Raw genomic sequence first — 22,875 nt, 5'->3', positions numbered from 1 at the left:
GCAGGTGTAGTCTTCCGGCTCTGAGAGGTGACCGGGGTTGACAGAGCTGATGGTGCCAGAACTGTTGTAGTGGCGGCGTTAGACAATGTTATATGCACAGGATGCAGATGTTGAAATTCTCTCTTAGCCTCAGTGTAGATTAGTCGGTCAGGGTCTTGTACTCCATAATTTTCCTTTCTTTCTGGAGAATCCTGCAGTCTGGCGAACAAGGTGAATGGTGCTCTCTGCAGTTGACACAGATGGGAGACGGGGCACGTGGAGTATTGGGATGTGATGGGCGTCCGCAATCTTGGCCTGTGATGGTGGAACTACAGCGGGAAGACATATGGCCGAACTTCCAGCACTTAAAGCACCGCATCGGTGGAGGGATATAGGGCTTACACCACAGCGGTAGACCATCACCTGGACCTTCTCAGGCAATGCATCACCCTCAAAGGCCAAAATGAAGACACTGTTGGTAGCCTGATTGTCTCTCGGACCCCGGTGGACACGTCGGACAAAATGCGCACCTTGCCACAGTAAATTGGCACGAAGCTCATTGTCAGACTACAAAAGAAGGTCCCTGTGAAATACGATACCCTGGATCATATTTAAGCTCTTATGGGGCGTGATGGTTACAGAAAGATCCCCCAGCTTGTCACATGGAAAAAAACGCCCGTGACCGGGCAGAGAATGCTGTTTTGATCAAGACTGACCCAGATCTCATTTTGGACCTCCCCAAACTTGTCCTCTAAATGCTCAACAAAAAACTAGGCTTCATTTTCATGAAAGATTCCCCATCAGCTCCCGAACATACAAGGTACTGGTGCGAATAAGACCTGCTGCCATCCTTAGCCTGACATTCCTTCCATGTTGTGGCCAGGTAGGGGAACGATTTTGGGTCATACTTCTGTCCACTGAGTTGAGCCTGTGAACGCTTAGAGACGCTGGTGTTTCAACACCAGCAAGAGATGATGTACTATGCTTCATCACATGTCATCCGCCCAGATGCCACCCACTCCGACCAGGGACCCTCCCCACAGGCGCCACCCAGCCGCAGCAAAGGCCACCTGACAGGATGGTCATTGCCGGGAGTCCCGTTGCCCCAGGAGGATGGCATCTACCCCTTGGCATATGTGGGGATTTAATGGAACAACATCAGCACAGCGATCCCTGTGCGCTCAGGGGACTACAACCAACAGGGTATATGGCGGCCCCACCACAACGGGCTGGCTACCGTGCTGGACATCAGGTGCAAAGAAGTCCATGGTCATTGTAGACACAGAAAGCGATATTGTGTGGTGGAAAATGCTCCCAGGAAGGTGTCCTCACCCAAGAGATGGAGAATGAGCGGGATTGAAATATGACGACGAGAAAGTGGGCTAAAGATCTCAATGCACCATGAAAGGCGCCCTTCCCCAATTGCCTTGCTATTCGGGAAAATTTTGAAGAATGGAGGTCAAACTGTACAGGGGACCATCACATAAAGGCCGAAAGGTGCGAGACTCCTTTTAGTTGCCTCTTACGACAGGCAGGAATACCTCGGGCCTATTCTAACCCCCGGACTCACAGGGGGTAGGTAGCTAGAAAGAAGGTTTTTGTCCTTACCGGGCTTAGGTATGGGTATGACTGTGGCTTCATGCCAACGTCCAGGAAATGTGCCCTCTGCCCAGATGCGGTTGTATGTGTTAAGCAGAAAGTGCTTGCCCACAAGAGAAAGGTTCGTTTCTGATGAAGGAATCCAAAACTTCCGCAAAATGGCAGCCCAAGGTGTTGAAGACAGCAACAGGGTCTACGATGACATCATCATCAGTGACTGTCTGGGTGGAAATTGAGGAACGGATATTGGTTCCAGAGAGCCTTCAGAGGTTGGTCCACAGAACAGAGGAAGGTGTGGAACTGTTAAAAGAACTTGTGAATGAAATTCAGCTAGTTCTTTAGCCATCCCTAAGAATGCGACGACACTTTGCATGCATCTGTTTATAATCAATGCAGTTTGCCAGCGTAGGGTGGCGGTTAAAAATGCGGAGAGCATATCCATGTGCACGAATTGCGTCGCAGCATGCCTCAGTCCACCAAGAGACTGGGACACAACATGGTAGAGAGGAAGTGCGGAGGATGGACCCTTTTGCAGCAGTAAGGATAACAGTTGTGAGATATTCGACCTGGTCATCACAACTGGGGAAATGTTCTTCCAACGTCACCAGGGAGGAGTAAAGCTGCCAGTCAGCCCTAGAAAGCTCCAATTTAAGTGTGCACATGGATGGGATAGGGGTCAGCAAACAGATTGCACATGGGAGATGGTCGCTCGAGTAGGTGTCAGAGAGAGCGGACCACTCAAGACGATAGGCAAGCTGGGCAGTGGAGAAGGCTAGGTCCAAATGGGAATAGGTGTGCAAGGAGTTGGAAAGGAAAGTGGGGGCTCCAGTGTTAAGGTAGGTCAGCCAAGAGGGCACCTCTCTGACAGGTTCTGGGAGAACCCCAAAGGGGATGATGCGCATTAAAGTCACTGAGTAGCAAAAATGGGGCAGGCAGCTGCCCAATAGGTAGAAGGAAGTCTGCCCTGGTGACGGCGAATGATGGAGGGACATATACAGTATAGAGGGAAAAAGTCAGGTGGGGAAGGGAAAGGTGATTTGCAACAGTTTAAAGATTGCTAGTCAGCTAGATGGGTTGACTATGAATGTCATCCCGTATGAGAAGCATGGCGCCCCCATGAGAGGAAATACCGACATCAGGGGGAAGGTCAAAACAAATCGCTAAGAAATGTGAAAGCTCAAAGCAGTTGTGAGGGTGCAATTTCGTTTCCTGATTACTGAGTACAAGGGACCGCTGCAACGCTAAAAGCAGCTGTAAATCATCTTTGTGGGACCAAAGGCGGAGTAGATTCATGATGAAGAGATGTGGGGGTGTCAGCTTGCTTGTGTGGTCCAACGCCAAAAAATGGTGGTTGGTGTGCACCGACGACACGGAAGCTGGCCGGGCTAAGGTATCACGTGCCGACACCATCGAAGATGATCTTCGAGGTGACAAAGGAGAAGACCGTTTGCCTTTGGAGGGCTTCTTTGAGACTTTCCAGTTAGATGAAGACTCAGGTGGTGTTTGGCTGGAGGGACAGAAGTCTTCACAGGAGTACTCCTTCTGACTTTCCGGGGAACCGGTTGTGTAGCTGGTGGTTTCGCCCCTTGAGACGAGAGATTGACGACTTGTTGCACAGCGGGACGGGGGGATGACGTTGCTACCTTGACAGTGGGCGATTTCATGATTTCAGAGCTGAATCGGAGGTCACATGTCTGCGTGGCCATGTCATTCATGGAGCGAAGGGTAACAAAAGCAGAACTATAGGTACCAGACAGGAGAACACAAGTTTGCAACTAGCAAGTAACTTGCGAGCAGATGGATAAGGCACCTTTTCCTTTACCCGGATTTCTTTAACAGCCCACTCATCAAGATAGACTTGACACTCCTGAGAGGAGGCGGCATGGCCGCCATTGTAGTTTATACTGCGGGGAGAAGGAGGTGGACAATCGCCCTCATGCACATCCCTACCACAGGTGACACACACACACACACACACACACACACACACACACACACACACACACACACACACACAAACGTGACGCACTGAAGGATGAATGGAAAATACTAACACCAGCACTTATTTTAGGGTGGTAACTTACTTCGAGGCCATAATTAAAACTTTAAGATTACCCGCCATACCAGTGAAAATTATTTAACAAAGCACAAACTTTAGATAACCACTAGCTAGGTATTGTTACCAAACCATATGAAATTTGAAAGAAGATGCAATACAAGTCTACCATGAGTGAGAAATTTATTTATGCAAGCACATGAAAGTGATTGTAAAGAGTATGCTTTCCAAGTATTTAAGAACGCTGTAATAAATTATCAAAATTATGTTCATGGTCAGATATGTGCATAGAGTTATAGGACTGTGGTCCCCCCCATGAACCATGGACCTTGGCATTGGTGGGGAGGCTTGCGTGCCTCAGCGATACAGATGGCCGTACCGTAGGTGCAACCACAACGGATGGGTATCTGTTGAGAGGCCAGACAAACATGTGGTTCCTGAAGAGGGGCAGCAGCCTTTTCAGTAGTTGCAGGGGCAACAGTCTGGATGATTGACTGATCTGGCCTTGTAACATTAACCAAAACGGCCTTGCTGTGCTGGTACTGCGAACGGCTGAAAGCAATGGGAAACTACAGCCGTAATTTTTCCCGAGGACGTGCACCTTTACTGTATGATTAAATAATGATGGCGTCCTCTTGGGTAAAATATTCCGGAGGTAAAATAGTCCCCCATTCGGATCTCCGGGCGGGGACTACTCAGGAGGACGTCGTTATCAGGAGAAAGAAAACTGGCATTCTACGGATCGGAGCGTGGAATGTCAGATCCCTTAATCGGTCAGGTAGGTTAGAAAATTTAAAAAGGGAAATGGATAGGTTAAAGTTAGATATAGTGGGAATTAGTGAAGTTCGGTGGCAGGAGGAACAAGACTTTTGGTCAGGTGATTACAGGGTTATAAATACATCAAATAGGGGTAATGCAGGAGTACGTTTAATAATGAATAAAAAAAATAGGAGTGCGGGTTAGCTACTACAAACAGCATAGTGAACGCATTATTGTGGCCAAGATAAACACAAAGCTCATGCCTACTACAGTAGTACAAGTTTATATGCCAACTAGCTCTGCAGATGATGAAGAAATTGATGCAATGTATGACGAGATAAAAGAAATTATTCAGGTAGTGAAGGGAGACGAAAATTTAATAGTCATGGGTGACTGGAATTCGTCAGTAGGAAAAGGGAGAGAAGGAAACATAGTAGGTGAATATGGATTGGGGGGAAGAAATGAGAGAGGAAGCCACCTTGTAGAATTTTGCACAGAGCATAACTTAATCATAGCTAACACTTGGTTCAAGAATCATGAAAGAAGGTTGTATACCTGGAAGAATCCTGGAGATACTAAAAGGTATCAGATAGATTATATAATGGTAAGACAGAGATATAGGAACCAGGTTTTAAATTGTAACACTCTTCCAGGGGCAGATGTGGATTCTGACCACAATCTATTGGTTATGAACTGCAGATTGAAACTGAAGAAACTGCAAAAAGGTGGGAATTTAAGGAGATGGGACCTGAATAAATTGAAAGAACCAGAGTTTGTACAGAGTTTCAGGGAGAGCATAAGGGAACAATTGACAGGAATGGGGGAAAGAAATACAGTAGAAGCAGAATGGGTAGCTCTGAGGGATGAAGTAGTGAAGGCAGCAGAGGATCAAGTAGGTAAAAAGACGAGGGCTAATAGAAATCGACAGGAAGTGCAAAATGGCTAAGCAGGGATGGCTAGAGGACAAATGTAAGTATGTAGAGGCTTGTCTCACTAGGGGTAAGATAGATACTGCCTACAGGAAAATTAAAGAGACCTTTGGAGAGAAGAGAACCACTTGTATGAATATCAAGAGCTCAGATGGCAACCCAGTTCTAAGCAAAGAAGGGAACGCAGAAAGGTGGAAGGAGTATATAGAGGGTTTATACAAGGGCGATGTACTCGAGGACAGTATTATGGAAATGGAAGAGGATGTAGATGAAGATGAAATGGGAGATAAGATACTGCGTGAAGAGTTTGACAGAGCACTGAAAGACCTGAGTCGAAACAAGGCCCCGGGAGTAGACAACATTCCATTAGAACTACTGACAGCCTTGGGAGAGCCAGTCATGACAAAACTCTACCATCTGGTGAGCAAGATGTATGACAGAGGCGAAATACCCACAGACTTCAAGAAGAATATAATAATTCCAATCCCAAAGAAAGCAGGTGTTGACAGATGTGAAAATTACCGAACTATCAGTTTAATAAGTCACAGCTGCAAAATACTAACGCGAATTCTTTACAGACGAATGGAAAAACTGGTAGAAGCCGACCTCGGGGAAGATCAGTTTGGATTCCGTAGAAATGTTGGAACACGTGAGGCAATACTAACCTTACGACTTATCTTAGAAGAAAGATTAAGAAAAGGCAAACCTACGTTTCTAGCATTTGTAGACTTAGTGAAAGCTTTTGACAATGTTAACTGGAATACTCTCTTTCAAATTCTGAAGGTGGCAGGGGTAAAATACAGGGAGCGAAAGGCTATTTACAATTTGTACAGCAACCAGATAGCAGTTATAAGAGTCGAGGGGCATGAAAGGGAAGCAGTGGTTGGCAAAGGAGTGAGACAGGGTTGTAGCCTCTCCCCGATGTTATTCAATCTGTATATTGAGCAAGCAGTAAAGGAAACAAAAGAAAAATTTGGAGTAGGTATTAAAATCCATGGAGAAGAAATAAAAACTTTGATGTTCGCCGATGACCTTGTAATTCTGTCAGAGACAGCAAAGGACTTGGAAGAGCAGTTGAATGGAATGGACAGTGTCTTGAAAGGAGGATATAAGATGAACATCAACAAAAGCAAAATGAGGATAATGGAATGTAGTCAAATTAAATCGGGTGATGCTGAGGGAATTAGATTAGGAAATGAGACACTTAAAGTAGTAAAGGAGTTTTGCTATTTAGGGAGTAAAATAACTGATGATGGTCGAAGTAGAGAGGATATAAAATGTAGACTGGCAATGGCAAGGAAAGCGTTTCTGAAGAAGAGAAATTTGTTAACATCTAGTATAGATTTAAGTGTCAGGACGTCGTTTCTGAAAGTATTTGTATGGAGTGTAGCCATGTATGGAAGTGAAACATGGACGATAACCAGTTTGGACAAGAAGAGAATAGAAGCTTTCGAAATGTGGTGCTACAGAAGAATGCTGAAGATAAGGTGGGTAGATCACGTAACTAATGGGGAGGTATTGAATGGGATTGGGGAGAAGAGAAGTTTGTGGCACAACTTGACTAGAAGAAGGGATCGGTTGGTAGGACATGATTTGAGGCATCAAGGGATCCCAAATTTAGCATCGGAGGGCACCGTGGAGGGTAAAAATCATAGAGGGAGACCAAGAGATGAATACACTAAGCAGATTCAGAAGGATGTAGGTTGCAGTAGGTAGTGGGAGATGAAGAAACTTGCACAGGATGGAGTAGCATGGAGAGCTGCATCAAACCAGTCTCAGGACTGAAGACCACAACAACAACAAACAAAACAGGTCAGTCAATCTCTTTTGTGCACAATACTATTTACAATTATTACCAACTAATCAATTAAGTTTCTGCCACTGGCTTCACTCGCTCAAGCCTGGCCCAGTTTTTCTTCTCCCTCAACACACAGTATAGTTGAATTCTTTTATCTTGGCCGTTCGCGTATGCCCACCCAGACGCGGGAGATTGCTGCGTTGCCAGTTGTACGCGCCAAGAGAAGCAGCACCATAGTATAGTATAGTTCGCAAACTTACGTTTAGGGGGGGGAGCGTGCAGTTTATGAAGTAAAGCCACCACGGCCGCATTAACCCTTTCGCTGCTACAGAGACGTGCTCCCCGCATTCCGCGATGTGCGCGATTTTGTCATCATTGCACTGCTCGCCTGTGCAGACACATGGTGTTTCGACTGCGCTGACACACTTTATCATTCGATTTCATAAAAACTATTTGGCCCAAAAATTTGATTTTTACACATCTTCTTGACTGATACCTTCCCCCCCATAAATGACTTAATTTTGTTTCGATGTTCAATGCAGTTATTGTGCAGCATTAGATGTAGTAAACCATTGCACGAAATTTTGAACAGTTTGCAGAGGTAAAAGTCCATAGCGTATACTTTCAATATGGTCGATTTTAGTTACCAATAAAATTTTCAAAAAATTACATTCAAACGAATAAAAATCAAGAAGTAAGACACTTCGATATTGTTTTTAAATAAAGAAAATATTAAGCTCCGAACAAGATTTGAACTCAGAACTTTTTGTTGGAAAGCTAAACACCCTAACGAGTGTGCTAACGGAGCTCATCGTTTAATTGGGTTCCTGGAGGACTTTAAAGAGTCATGCAAAATACCGACAAACACTGTTGGTATGACTATGAATTGCTCACGTTTCGTCGAAGTACAATAGGAAATTAACAATTAAGCTGTTATTTATTGCGAAAAAGCGGTTAGTGAGAATGAATTTCCTTGCTGTCGCCTGAATTAGGACGATTATTGCTTGTTTGGTTTAATTAATTAACAGAATATGAAGCAATTGGTATAAGGAATGCTTTTTCCATACTTTCTTTTACAGAAAGTCTGTTATCGAGGCATTGCTTTTGTTCAATTACTTTATTTATGACTGAATGTTTCTAAAACTGAAGACACTCGCCCGTGGTCTGTACTGCAGTCAGCTCTGGCAACGTCGTTCTCTGTTCATTGGGTGACTGTGTTTTGTGATGTCAGATGCGCAGAACGAACCTAAACTCTGCCACCGCCGTAAATGACGCGCACTTTAACAGCAGAATAAAGTGGTACAACTTTGGGAGCAACATAAACTCAATTGCTGATTTCTCATCTGAGCTGACTGAAGGAATGAAGTACCATAGTTACCCACTAGACGACCCAGAAATGGAGTATGATGAAACAATTTTAGGCACCTCAACACCGGTTTGGGTCTCCATTATTAAAGAATCCATGGAAATACACATGGCAGAAAACCTGAATAACGATGACAGCAGCTAACAGCTGGATAATGCACGGAATCTCATAATCTCCACGATTTCCTCAAATCGAAAATGACAGTGCACCAACAGTTGTGGTTATTGGCAATACTGAGAGTAGCAGAGTTCCGCACTTCCAGCAGTGAGGGTGCTGCTGCCGCCAGGTAGTGTAGCCTATAAGTCAACTTTATTTTGACACTTGGGCCGACCATTCACAGTGCAATACATATTGAAAAGGAGACGATGTCTTTGTCAGTCTTCTACTCCCCATACCATAATGGGCAGGACTCTTACCTTTTCAGGTTAACACTGTTGCTGACCTAAAAAGTCAATAGTGTAGTAGATTAGTAGGAGTTTTAGTGTCACTGTTTGAGCTCTTAATTCATTTGTTGCGCCATGTTTCAAGTGTTCTCTGCAAATAAATTTTTTTAGCATTAGTTAATCTACTGTAGAAATTTATAGGTCTACCAGTGCTGAGTACTTGTCCAATTTTTAAGCTTTGTGGATGTTAAAACTCCAAGGTATGTGATACACTAAGCTGTTTCTTGTATCATATACATCTTTATTCTGTTTATTGTGCCACTCATTACAATAATGAAGAGAAATCCAGACAAACAGATCCCTGATGCATGTTATTTTGAATTTCAAATTAATATCCTCCTCCTAAAGACCCTTGAGCAGCACTGTATACCTTTATTTCTTTCCTTATTCTGTACTTACTTTCTCCATATTGGTTAAAAAAATTCTGTACCTGCTACACTAATTTTCTCCACACACTTTTGCACGTCCAGGTAGAGAGCAGCCAGTATCTGGCAGGAAAAGCAATACAGTAAAAGCTACCATGAATCCAGACACTATACATATTACAAATTACCCTGGCCACATTTTTCTGTCTGTATGTGAAGGCTTCTCAGGAACTACTGTAGTGATTTTGATACTTTGTACACGAATAGATAAAACAGAGGAGGTTTATGTAAATCACTACAAGTCGTCCAGCCATAGATATTTACTGCGAAGCTAGAGCAGGTCATTAGTATTTTACAATCAAAGCAAATTTCAAAATAAGTCTGAAACAAGTTAGTAACACAATCACACAGAAACCAGAAAGCTCGACGTCAGTATTTTCTTGGAGTAATTTGAATGGAAGCTACTAGACTAACACGTACCTGGTAAAGTTGCAATAACTGACATTTCAAGATCTGTACTGCTGTCTTGCACCTTTCTTTGCTTTTCTATGAAATCATTTAACTCCATGTTTTGTTCAACCAACTCTTTGATTCTTTCTTCAGCTGTTCGTAACTCCTCCTGCATTTTGTGAAGTGTGCTTTCATATTCATCAACTTTCTTTTTAAAATTTGTTGAACAATGTTCAGCATGTTTTGCCTGGAAAAAAACAGGTTCAGAAGAATTTCTTCTTTTGAGCAAGGAGCAACTATGGTAATTCAGTGAAATAAATAATAAAAGAATAACATTACGACAAGGGCACCTAATGGCAGCAGCAACAAAGCTACAAGAAAATTTTTTTCTAGTCCAAAGCCAACCTTACATGAGAAGGCAGGCAAATCAACATTAATAACTTGTTAATGCAATGTAAACCACGTGCTATAAAATTAACTTGAGAAAAGACTGCACAATAATAAGTGGATTTCATGTAATTCAGTTTTTGTACAAACCATAATTCACTAACAATAGAGTTTTTATTGACATCATGTATCTTATTATATTTGCTGAGAATATGTAAAACAATATTTTTTGTTCACACTATGTTGACACCAAATTATAAGTCGTCATTCAGTTTTGCAATGCCAAATGACACAATGCAAACATCAGCTCTCAAACGTTCCACAAGCAAAGGCTGTAAACTTCACTGTTCACAGACCTTTTATATACCTACACTAAACTCTCACTAATCTGGCCTCTAGTCACTCAAGGGGAAATGACATTTACAACTATGAATTATCGTGTACAACAATGTAATTAATTACAATGTTTGAACAATGCTACACATATTTGAAATTTTGGCTTTTTTACAGGTCATTGTCATTGTTTCTAAAAGGAATGCATTACAATAGACCTTAAGCAAAGACTTTAAATTTATATAAATTAAACTGAGGTTCTTCACAGAAAGCCATCGCTGCCAAGTACAATGTTGGACAAGCAACTATTTACAATATCAAAAAGAAATAAGTTGTCATTAGATGGTATTCAACCCAAATGGAAAACAAAAGGTTATGTGAGAGAGTCAGAATGAAGAACTGGACATAGTTCTTTTTAGACAGGTCATAAAACAATGCTACACAGGAATTCCCACCTGTAGCCCAATAAGAAAGGAAAGAGCAGTTGTATTTAACAAACAATTTAGCACCCTTAACTTGTTTGCAGCACATGAGGGTTGGTCATCAAACTAGAAGAAATGACACGAGATATGGCAGACGACGGTCACCAGGTAAAGCCACTCATCTAATGAAAAAGATGCAGATGAGTTTGGAAAGAAGAAGATAATAGACTAAGAAGATTTAACTGTCGGTGCCCTGTGCAATGCTGATAAAACTGACCTGTTTTACAATATGTTTTCTTCAAAAATATTAGCTCCCAAAAACTGAGAAACAAGCTTGTGGTGGTAGTGGGAGGGTGGGGTGAAAGCACATAACATTAATAGCATGTTTTAATGTAAATGGGAATCAAACTACTGCTCATGGTGATTGGGAAATTAAAAATCCACAATTTTTTTTTTTTGCTTCCAACACAGTGTCAGAAATACACTAACTGCACAATACTGTGTTCGGAAGAAAGAATGAATGAACAGAAAAACATTCGCTCAGTGGTTCCACAGAACAGTTGTACCAGGCATGACAAAAGAGCTGAAAAAAAAAAAGCTTTCACTGAAAGCTACACTTATAACTGATAATGCTTCCAGTCATCCTTCTGATGCGACTGAAATCAGATGGTATACAAGCACTCTTTCTTCCATCCAATGTGACAGCTCTGGAACAGCCAATGGATTAGAGAACTTCGGAATCAATCATTATCAACATTAGCTTTTTGTCTCCTTTCTGAACTAATGTGGAAAATGACTACTGAGGTTATGCTGCAGCTGTTGAAAGCAATATACTTAGTGATTTTTTCAAATAGCAGAAGCACGAGAAGGGCTGGAGAAGACTGTGGCATCCATTGATGCAGAACTGGAGCCAGTACAGAGCAACAGCGATGAGCCAGTCAACTCAGAATTGTCACTCGTTGATACTCTGAATACCGACATGTTCCACAGGCTTCTGGGAAGAGGAAAAACTGATGTTGTGAAGTGACTGAATAAGGAAAACTGAGGTAGATCAAACTTTAACAGCTTAAGAAATACTCCAAAGTGTGCAGGAAAATAATTGTGAAGTTGATGATGAGAATGTAGGAGGAGAGAGCATGAAGATTTATCACGCACATGGTGATGAAGCTGTGAACATCTTCCTAGAGTAAATTATGCAACAAACCAATACAAGCAGTACCAATGTATTGCTTGTAAAGCAGTGGCATGATAAGAAAAGCATAGTGCCATTGCCTTTCATTGCGGCAACTAAAAATTCAGGATGGATTTTGTAGTGAGTGATACTACTGTATATGGACACACTTAAGAACTAAGTCTTCTATGAAAATGAATGTATCTGGGTTTTACAGAGTATAGTCCTGAACATGTTAAACTAAATTTCAGACACACACAATAACTCTGCAACCATATGTGCAAGGAATAGCTGGATTAATGAGAGTCTAGTTCCAGTACTTTCAAACTGGACCTGTCTTTTTTTATGTGGTAGTAAATCTGAAACATTTCCCCACTGTCACATAGTTTTGACCACTCTTCTTCAGAGATAATACAACATCAATCTGCCCCTAAAATTCATCTATTGGTCTCCCACACTAAACACTTTATGGAATGGTTTACTGAGTTCGAACCTCACTATAAATTCATTTAACTGCCTTCACACATTTATCATGTCTCTGTCTTTGCACTAATCAAGTCTCCAAAGCTCTCTTCGCCTATTCACTAGAATTTTAAACGCTTCAGTTATCCCTGCTCTCTCTGATTGTGGAACAAGCTGCATTTCCAGGTGATCTAAGCCTTTAGGGAAGAATATGTCGGAAGTATGGTTGGTTGAATCAAAGTCCAAGAACTGTACAATGGAAACAATGTTCACATAGTTTTAGTATTTAATTCAGTGTGTCAATAAAGAACTGTAATAAAGTAGCCATTAAAAGACAAACAGACAACAGAGTTGTAGCTCCATTATAAGTTGTATTGAGAAGAATCTTTTTGTATTTCTTGATGGCAACTAGTTTCTGACACCTGTGTCCATTTTCAAACCATCCTACTAATAAAATTACAGTTCACATTGTTCCTTTGTAGGATGGTTCGAAAACGGGCTCAGGGTCTGAAACAAGTCACCATCAAGAAATACAAAAGATACTTCTCAATCCAACTTATAATGGAGCTACAACCATTTATTGTAATTGTAAGAATGCTGCACACCTATTTTTCACCTGCAGCATGCTACAGGTTCGTAGGTAACAGATTATTTGCAAAACACAACATTCAAGAGAAAGAGAGAAAGTATGGGTTATCTAAACACAGATGATTCTTTGACAAATTTGAAACATCGTCGATACTCAGAATTCAGAATGTTTACTTTCTCTGCATGGACAAGTCAATTGGCTGCACAGAAAAACACAAATTGGCTACACAGTTTAATAGTAATATTATGGCTCTGAGTCTCAATTACAGTGAATTCATTAACACAGTGCATTGTGACATCCTTAGCAATATGCATTTTAAAAGCAGCTGCTTTTAGTGAAATAATTACAAAACATACGGAAGAATGGGCACATATCACTCACACAACAGCATTTACAATTTTTTTCTCCAATTTCAAATAAAAATTGGATTCCCCAATGTATTAACCGAAGCCATGAGTGGTACTATAATAATGCTAAACATTCCAGTATTAGAAGTTGCCATCACATCTTGCCTGTTGTTAAATATTAGTCATTTAATTCATTATCAAATACATGTTAATTCACTGTAATATTAAATAATGTCCGTGTGCTAATCTTCTTAATATACTGAGTGGTGCACTGTGTAACTGTAAACTTAATTAGGAAAAAAAAAAAAAAAAAAAGAGAAACGGCTTTAATTAAAAAAAGAAACAGCATTAATAAAAAAAACAGCATTAATAAAAAAACAGCATTAATAAAAAAACAGCATTAATAAAAAAACAGCATTAATAATAAAAATAGAACCAGCCTTAATAAAAAAGAAACGGCGTTAATAAAAAAAAAAGAAACGGCGTTAATAAAAAAAAGAAACGGCGTTAATAAAAAAAAGAAACGGCGTTAATAAAAAAAAGAAACGGCGTTAATAAAAAAAAGAAACGGCGTTAATAAAAAAAAGAAACGGCGTTAATAAAAAAATTAAAAAAAAGAAACGGCGTTAATAAAAAAAAGAAACGGCGTTAATAAAAAAAGAAACGGTATTAATTAAAAAGAAACAGTATTAATTAAAAAAGAAACAGAATTATTTGATGTTAGGCCTAACTGCAAAATTCCCAGCTGTAAAATTTTTGAAGTAAATAACTTTTCTATATGGTTTCAGATGAGAAATTGTGAAAGAAACCGAGTGCAATAAAAACATAGAAACCCAGGAAAATCACAGCAAGTAGTAACAATGTATATATACAAAACTTTGTTTTCAAAATTTGTAAATAATCTTGTAACTGAAATTTATGTATGTACACGTAATAAAGAGCATTTTTCCAGGTTAATGGAAAGAAAATGAAAGCTGGCTGATGATGCAGAAACTTCAGCGAAATATGTCTGGGAAATAGAAGAAACGATACAATTGTGTTTTGCTCAGGGCAGATCCCACCAAAAACAAATCTAAAAGAAATGGTGGTAGCATTTATCATGGATCAGAGTCTGATACCCTCTAGAGTTCATGTACTGCATGTCAATGACTAACTGCTAAATGAAAATACTGACATAAGGCCCCTGTTGGCATTTAACTATTTTATATTGATTTGCTGGCTCAGATTTAGAGGCAATCATCCCTGCACCCACACAGCAGAACACAGGAGTTCCCCCTCATGGAGTGGGCATCTATATTCAACACGCAGAGGGTCTGCTGCACAGTGGAAAGACGAGTGCTCTTAACACAAACACCGATAACACATCATGGGTGGTGTGATGTATGGCTTCATGTCACACTGACAAATAGTAACTTTGACCACCTCTGAGAGGATATCCCCCCTCAAATGCCAAAATAAATGCGCTGGTATCGACACAATTGTCCTTACAGCCATCCTGAACACGTTAAACAAAATAATGCCCCTCTGTTCCAGACTGGCTAAGAGTTCCTCATCAGTTTGAAGAACACAGACCCTATGCTCCAGAAGTAGTTTTGATCAACATTGAACCCAATCACATGTTACTGAGAGACTCCACTTTGGTAAACTTGTCTTTGATAGTTTGCTCAAAAAATTATGGCTGAATAGTGGTGACAGTGTCCCAACAGTCATGGTGCAGATCATGTACTGGATGAGGGTTGTACCCGAAGCTGGCGAGCTTGACCCTCCTCCCTAGATGTAGCCTGGGAAGGTAAAGCCACAGGTTCATAAGAAGCAGAATTGAAAGATCCATTCCCAACTGAAGGGGCGACCACAGAAGAATGACCAGATTTTTGAAGCTTAATGTGTTTCATGTGCGAATCGACCGCCCTGTGCTACCCACTCCGATCACGGATTCTTCCCTGGAGTGTCACACAACCACAGCAAGGGGCTTATGGTTGGTTGGTTGGTTGGTTGGTTTGGGGGATTAACGGGACCAGACTGCAACGGTCATCGGTCCCTTTTTCCAAAACACCCACACAGAATAAAAACGAATAATGGAGACAACAACAGACAACACATAACAACAAAGACAGACAGAGTCCAGACAAAAGAAATTAAAATCACACAGTGTGTGACAGTGGTTGGCCGACCATAGAGACAAAAAAGGAGAAGCCAACCACCGAGAGACACATTAAAAACTCAGTCTAAAATCGTAGGCCAAAGGCCAGAATCAACACTAGCCCGAATAAAACGCAAAACTAAGCCTGCCATGGCAGTGTCATCAGGTAAAAGGGCGGGGAGTGTATCAGGCAGTGCAAACGTCTGCCTGAGCACACTTAAAAGTGGACAGGCCAACAAAATGTGGACCACCGTCAAAGCCGACCCACATCGACATGGAGGCGGGTCCTCATGCTGCAGTAAATGGCTGTGTGTCAAGCGGGTGTGGCCAATGCGAAGCCAACAAAGGACTACTGAGTCCCTGCGAGTGGCTCGCAGGGATGACCGCCACACATCCGTCGTCTCCTTGATAGGACGGAGTTTGTTTGGTGTGGTTAGGCTGCGCCATTCAGGGTCTCAAAGTTCGAAAACTTTGCGGCATAAGAGTGCTCACAAATCAGGCGCCGGGAGGCCAATGTCCAGAGATGGTTTACTGGTGGCCTGTTTCGCGGGGCAGTCAACATTTTCATTGCCGGGTATCCCAACATGGCATGGGGTCCACACAAAGACCACCGAGCAGCCACAACGGGCAAGAGTATGCAGGGACTCCTGGATAGCCATCACCAGACGAGAATGAGGGAAACACTGGTCGATAGCTCGTAAACCGCTCAGGGAGTCGCTACAGATACGAAGGACTCACCTGAGCAGGAGCAGATATACTCTAGGGCACGAAAGATGGCAACCAGCTCAGAAGTGAAAACGCTGCAGCCAGCCGGCAATGAACGTAGTTCGGAATGGTCCCCTAGAGTGAGAGCATAACCGACATGATCAGCAACCATCAAACCGTCAGTGTAAACAATGCCAGAGCCCTGATATGTGGCAAGGATGGAATGAAAGCGGCGGCAAAAGGCCTTCAGAGGGACTGAGTCCTTCGGGCCCTGTGCCAATTCGAGCCGATGGCAAGGGCGGGGCACACATCACGGCGGTGTACGCAGAGGGGCACGGAAAGGAGGTGGAAGAGGGAAAACCCCAAGGCCGGAGAGAAGCTCTCTGACGTGGACTGCTATCATACAACCCGACCGAGCCCGACGTTCTGGGAGACGGACGACTGACTGCAGGAACAGGAGACGATAATTAGGATGCCCGGGCAAGGTACAAACATGCATAGCATAAGCGGCCAGTAAACGTTGGCGCCGTAACCGCAGTGGAGGGACGCCTGCCTCCACAAGTATGCTGTCCACAGGGCTGGTCCGGAAAGCACCAGTGGCAAGTCGGATCCCGGTGTGAAGGATTGGGTCCAGCACCTGCAATGCAGATGGGGATGCTGAACCGTAAGCCAGGCTCCCATAATCCACACAGGACTGGATTAACGCCTGGTAGAGCCGTAAGAGGGTAGAGCGGTCGGCACCCCAGCTAGTGTGGCTCAAGCATCGCAGAGCATCAAGATGCCGCCAACACATCTGTTTAGGCTGCCGAATACGTGGGAGCCAAGTCAACCAGGTACCAAAAACCATACCCAAAAAACGAAGTGTCTCCACCACAGCAAGAAGTTCGCCGGCAAGATAAAGCCGCCGCTCAGGGTGAACTGTTCATAGCCGGCAGAAATGCATAACGCAGGTCTTAGCAGCCGAAAACTGGAAGCCATGCGCTACAGCCCAAGACTGCACCTTGTGGATAGCGCCCTGCAGCTGACGTTCAGCAGCTGCGATGCCAGTGGAGCTATAGTAGAGGCAGAAGTCGTTAGCATACAAGGAAGCTGAGACAGACGTTCCCACCGCCGCAGCGAGCCCGTTAATTGCAATTAAAAACAGGCAGACACTTAGGACAGATCCCTGTGGTACCCCATTCTCCTGAACTCGGGAGGAACTATGGGAGGCGGAAGGTACAATGTGACAGAAAATTTTGTAGGAAAATCGGCAGTGGACCCCGAAGACCCCAACCGTGAAGCGTAGAGAGGATGTGATGGTGCCACGTCGTATCGTATGCCTTCCGCATGTGAAAAAAGACAGCGACGAGGTGCTGACGGCAGGCAAAGGCCGTACGGATGGCTGACTCCAGGCTCACCAGATTGTCGGTGGCAGAGCAGCCTTTACGGAACCCAACCTGAGACGGAGCCAGAAGGCCCCGAGTCTCGAGCACCCAGCTCAACCTCCGGCTCACCATGCATTCGAGCAACTTGCAAAAAACGTTGGTGAGGCTAATGGGGCGATAGCTGTCCACCTCCAATGGACTCTTGCCAGGTTTCAAAATGGGGATAACAATACTTTCCCGCCATTGCGATGGAAACTCACTCTCGACCCAGATGCAGTTGTAAAGGTCGAGGAGGTGTCGCTGGCAGTCCACTGAGAGGTGTTTCAGCATCTGACAGTGGATGCGATCTGGCCCGGGAGCTGTATCAGGTCAAGCGGCTAGGGCACTGTGGAATTCCCAATCAGTGAATGGGACATTGTAGGATTCAGGATGGCGTGTTTGAAATGAAAGGCTCCGATGTTCCAACCGCTCTTTAATGGAGCGGAATGCTAGTGGGTAATTCACAGATGCGGAACTGAGAGCAAAATGGTCTGCTAAGCGGTTGGCAATTATGTTGGAGTCAGTACAAACTGCCCCATTCAGTGACAGCGCAGGAACACTGACAGGGGTCCAATAGCCATAGACACATCTAATCTTGGCCCAGACCTGCGATGGAGAGACATGGAGGCCAATGGTGGAGACATACCGTTCCCAACACTCCTGCTTGTGTTAGCGAATGATGTGGCGGGCCCGTGCACCGAGCCGTTTAAAGGCGACGAGGTTTTCTAAAGATGGATGCCGCTTGTGACGCTGGAGTGCCCGTCTGCGATCTTTAATCGCCTCTGTGATCTCAGGCGACCACCAAGGCACAGTCCTCCGCCGAGGGGACCCAGAAGAACGGGGAACGGCAGATTCTGCAGCACTAACGATGGCGGTGGTGACCGAGTGAACCAATGCATCAATGGCTTCATTAGACAGAGGCTCAATAGTGGCAATAGAGGAGAACAAGTCCCAGTCAGCCTTATTCATAGCCCATCTGCAAGGGTGCCCAGAAGAGTGACGCTGTCGCAGTGACAGAAAGACCGGAAAGTGGTCACTACTACACAGGTCATCATGTACACTCCATTGGACAGACGGTAAGAGGCTAGGGCTGCAGATTGAAAGGTCGATGGCGGAGTACATGCCATGTGCCCCACTGAAATGTGTGAAGGCACCATCATTTAAAATGGAAAGTTCGAGCTGTGACAATACAGGCTCAATGGTGGCACCTCAACCTGTTGCCACTGACCCACCCCACAGAGGGTTATGGGCGTTGAAGTCGCCCAGAAACACGAAAGGTGGCGGCAAATGGGCTATCAGCGCCGCCAGGACATGCTGCGGGACATCATCATCGGGTGGAAGATAGAGACTGCAGACAGTAACAGCCTGCGGCGTCCACACCCGAACAGCGACAGCCTCTAAAGGTGTTTGTAGAGGGACAGACTCGCTGTGAAGAGAGTGAAGGACATAGATGCAGACGCCACCAGACACCCTTTCGTAATCTGCCCGGTTCTTATAATAACCCCGATAGCCACGGAGGGCGGGGGTTTGCATTGCCGGAAACCAAGTTTCTTGAAGAGCAATGCAGAAGAAAAGGTGAAGGCTGAGAAGCTGTCAGAGCTCAGCAAGAAGCCTTACGCTTCTCCGGATGGGAAGGGGGAACTGATGTCCCCGATGGTAGGGGAGGGGGGCGGGGGGGTTGCTCCTGAAGTAGATGGAGCAGGAGCAACAGGGAGTGAAGTGCCCCCCACAATCAAGGGGGCTGGTGGAATTTGACAGATCGTAGAGCCAACTGCACATGATGACACGGGAGATGATAGAACCGTTGTCGCAGCAGCGGCATAGGTTGATGTCAATGGCACTGGATGTAGCCTCTCATATTTCCGCTTAGCCTTGGTGTAGGTCAGGCGGTTCAGGGTCTTATATTCCATTATCTTCCGTTCTTTCTGGAATATCCTACAGTCCGGTGAGCAGGGGGAATGGTTTTCTCCGCAGTTAACACAGATGGGAGACGGGGCACATCGAGTATTGGGATGCGAAGGACGTCCACAATCTTGACACGTGAAGGCGGAAGTACATCTGGATGACATGTGCCCAAACTTCCAGCATTTAAAACACCGCATCAGAGGAGGGATATATGGCTTTACATCACAGCGGCAAACCATCACCTTGACCTTTTCGGTTAATACATCACCCTCGAAGGTCAAGACAAAGGCACAGGTGGCTACTTGATTATCCCTCGGACCACGATGGACATGCCGGACAAAGTGAACACCTCGTCGTTCTAGGTTGGCGTGTAGTTCATCGTCGGACTGCAGAAGATCCCTGTGGAAGATAATACCATGCACCATGTTTATACTCTTATGGGGTGTGATGCTAACGGAAACATCCCCCAACTTGTCACAAGCGAGCAACCTCCGTGACTGGGCAGAGGATGCTGTTTTGATGAGAGCTGAACCAGAGCGCATTTTGGACAAGCCCTCCACCTCCCCGAACTTGTCCTCCACATGCTCCACAAAAAACTGAGGTTTCATCAATATAAATGATTCACCATCAACTCGTATACAGACGAGGTACCGGGGTGAATAATCTCCACTGCCTTCTTTAGCCATACGTTCCTCCCATGGAGTGGCCAGGGAGGGAAATGATCTTGGATCGTATTTCTTGCCGTTGAGGTTAGACCTTGATCGCTTAGAGACTGCTGATGGAGGCCCACCAGCGAGAGACGATGTACAACACTTCATTGCGGGTCATCCGCCCTGATGCCACCCACTCCGACCAAGGGCTCTCCCCACGGGCGCCACCCAGCCACAGCAAAGACGACCTGGCAGGATGGTCTTTGCCAGGAGTCCTGATGCCCCAGAGGGATAGGCATCTACTCCTCGGCATACATGAGGAGCTAGCAGCTCAGGCATCAGCAGTGCGATCCCTGTATAGTCAGGGGGCTACCACCAAGACGGTACATGATGACCCCACACAACGGACTGGCTACCATACTGGATGTCGGGTGTCGAATATTCATGTATATCACAAAGGCAAAGATGGAAGTGCACAATGGAGGGAATTTATGCTACCCGGAACACAGCCGAAGTGCCCGGAAGCTCGATGGGAGTCCAACTCCATGACAATAACGAACGTGCCAGATCTTAGGGCAAGATTGATATATAATGCACCACGTAAGGCGTCCTTCCCCAAATGGTATGCACTAACAGAAAATTTTGAAATGTAGTGGTCAAACCCCTTAGGGGACCACATCACATATAGGCCGAAACGTTTGAGACTCCTTTTAGTCGCCTCTTACGACAGGCAGGAATACCGCAGGCCTACTCTTACCCCCGAACCCAAGGGCGAGGGGGGGGGGGGCCTTATGGGATGGCAGGTGTTGCCATGAGTTCAGATGTTCCAAGATGACAATCAACCACTCCAATGATGCACACATGGAGATGTAGCAGCTCAGGTATTAGAAGTGTGATCCCAGTGTTGTCAAAAGGCTCAACTAAATGAGTACATAACGACCTCACCACATGGACTAGTTCGTGCTAGCTATACATTGTTTAAAGGACATTTGCATCAAGTAAGAGATGGAAGAGCTAGTAAAGCTACATGACGAAGTCACTACGTAAGGCGTTCTTCCCAGTTGGCTCACACTACAGAGACAAACTTTGGAAGGGGAGGTCAAACCCCAAAGGGGGAACAAAAATGCTACAATGGAAAGGTGAGGAAGAAAAAGAAGAGGAACAAAAACCATAAGAAATACAAAACCAGGATAGCTGGACTGATGTACACAAGGACACTGAGAGACAGGACGGGGCAGAGGGGAAGTAGTGGGGACAGAGAGGGAGGGCAACTAGGAAGGAGATTCAACCCAAGAAGGAAGAAAGGTACCCAGTAGCTTGGTTTAATCAGAAAAATTATAAGTTCTTCACAATTAGAAGCTACTGAAATTACTAATTAGGTGTATTATCTAACTATTGACAAATACAACACCAATAATACTGCAGAAATATTTTCTTTTGGATAAACTGACCTACACAGATAGTTGTGGAAATGTAACATTGATAGGTAAAGCAACACAAAGCCATATAAGGCGATGTATATACAATATTACCCGCTTTTCCAGTTTATAGTTTACTCCCTCTGCATCAGACATTTTATCTTCTAATACTTTCACATAATTCTGTGTGGACTTCAATTCACGCTTCAGTTTCTGTGACATTTCACATTTACAATTTTTGTCATTTGGTATACTTGCTTCCTGTTCTCTTGAGTCCATTTCCTTGTGAAGTTTTGCCAGCTCCTGGGCTTTTTCTTGGTATTTTTCATCTGCAGGAGGGAATTCGGAAGGAAAATCACACTCAACAATGTAATTAATGATTTAAATTAGCTTACACTTATCACGAAATGTGGAAATGACAAATAGTACACAAGACCAGGCAAAGCTGTGAAAGCACAGAAAGATAGAACATCTTACAAAATCTCTCACCACAGTCCTGTTACAGAGGGCAAGCAATGGTTCAAAACCCACCCCGACACAGGCTGCTTGCCTCCAGTGCGTAAAGGAATAATAACTGAGGTGATAGACTACTACATCAACCGATCACTCAGCATGTACACATTGTTGGTAACTACCTACAATCCTAAAACTACAGTATCATTTGTGTCCAGAACAATTAACAACCACATAAATATGTACCATCACTGATATAAATACCTTCTGTTAATAAGGCAGGAATATTTTCACATAAATTAGCAGATTCTAATGATGGGGCAGTACAGAGTAAAACAGCAAAAACTTTGAGGAAACCCAATTAGAATATTGTGTGAATTTTTCTACTTGCACACTAAGACTATCAACACAGCACTGATGGACCTAGTTGAATTAATACAAAATCTAATGTACTTGACTGGCACTGACAACTTTCCCCTCACTGCCATACTATATTGACTTTGTAAGTGCACAGCACCGAGTTTAGCAGTTCGTCTGATGTTTCCAGAAGCAGACATCAAACACATTAACAAAACACAAAATAAAGCCCATCGCAGCTACAACAATAGAGAATAGTAACAGTCTAGTACACACTGCATTGTATGTGGGGCTAAGGTTGCTAATGATTCAAAACATGTAATCATTGGTAAGAAAGTGTACACCATCTTGTGACTTGTTGATTCAGCTACTCCCATTACCCACAGCAG

The 22,875-nt window shown here is 43.9% G+C and overlaps 1 protein-coding gene across 2 annotated transcripts in view; it reads right to left on the bottom strand.

Annotated features, from left to right (window-relative positions):
• The window catches only part of LOC124615629 (myosin-9-like), a 246,316-nt gene that overhangs the window by 160,109 nt on the left and 63,332 nt on the right, over window positions 1–22,875 (bottom strand). For both annotated transcript variants that reach the window (XM_047143635.1, XM_047143636.1), the window contains exons 7-8: window positions 21,791–22,005; window positions 9,775–9,991 (exon numbers count right to left, since the gene is read on the bottom strand). In XM_047143635.1, coding sequence (XP_046999591.1) covers window positions 9,775–9,991; window positions 21,791–22,005 — 432 coding nt within the window. The remainder of the gene's footprint in view (window positions 1–9,774; window positions 9,992–21,790; window positions 22,006–22,875) is intronic.

Source organism: Schistocerca americana, chromosome 5 (genome assembly GCF_021461395.2).
Source record: "Schistocerca americana isolate TAMUIC-IGC-003095 chromosome 5, iqSchAmer2.1, whole genome shotgun sequence".
In the NCBI taxonomy this organism is placed as follows: domain Eukaryota; kingdom Metazoa; phylum Arthropoda; class Insecta; order Orthoptera; family Acrididae; genus Schistocerca; species Schistocerca americana.
Note: the sequence above shows the minus strand (reverse complement) of the source record. Positions and strands in the feature narration are given on the sequence as shown.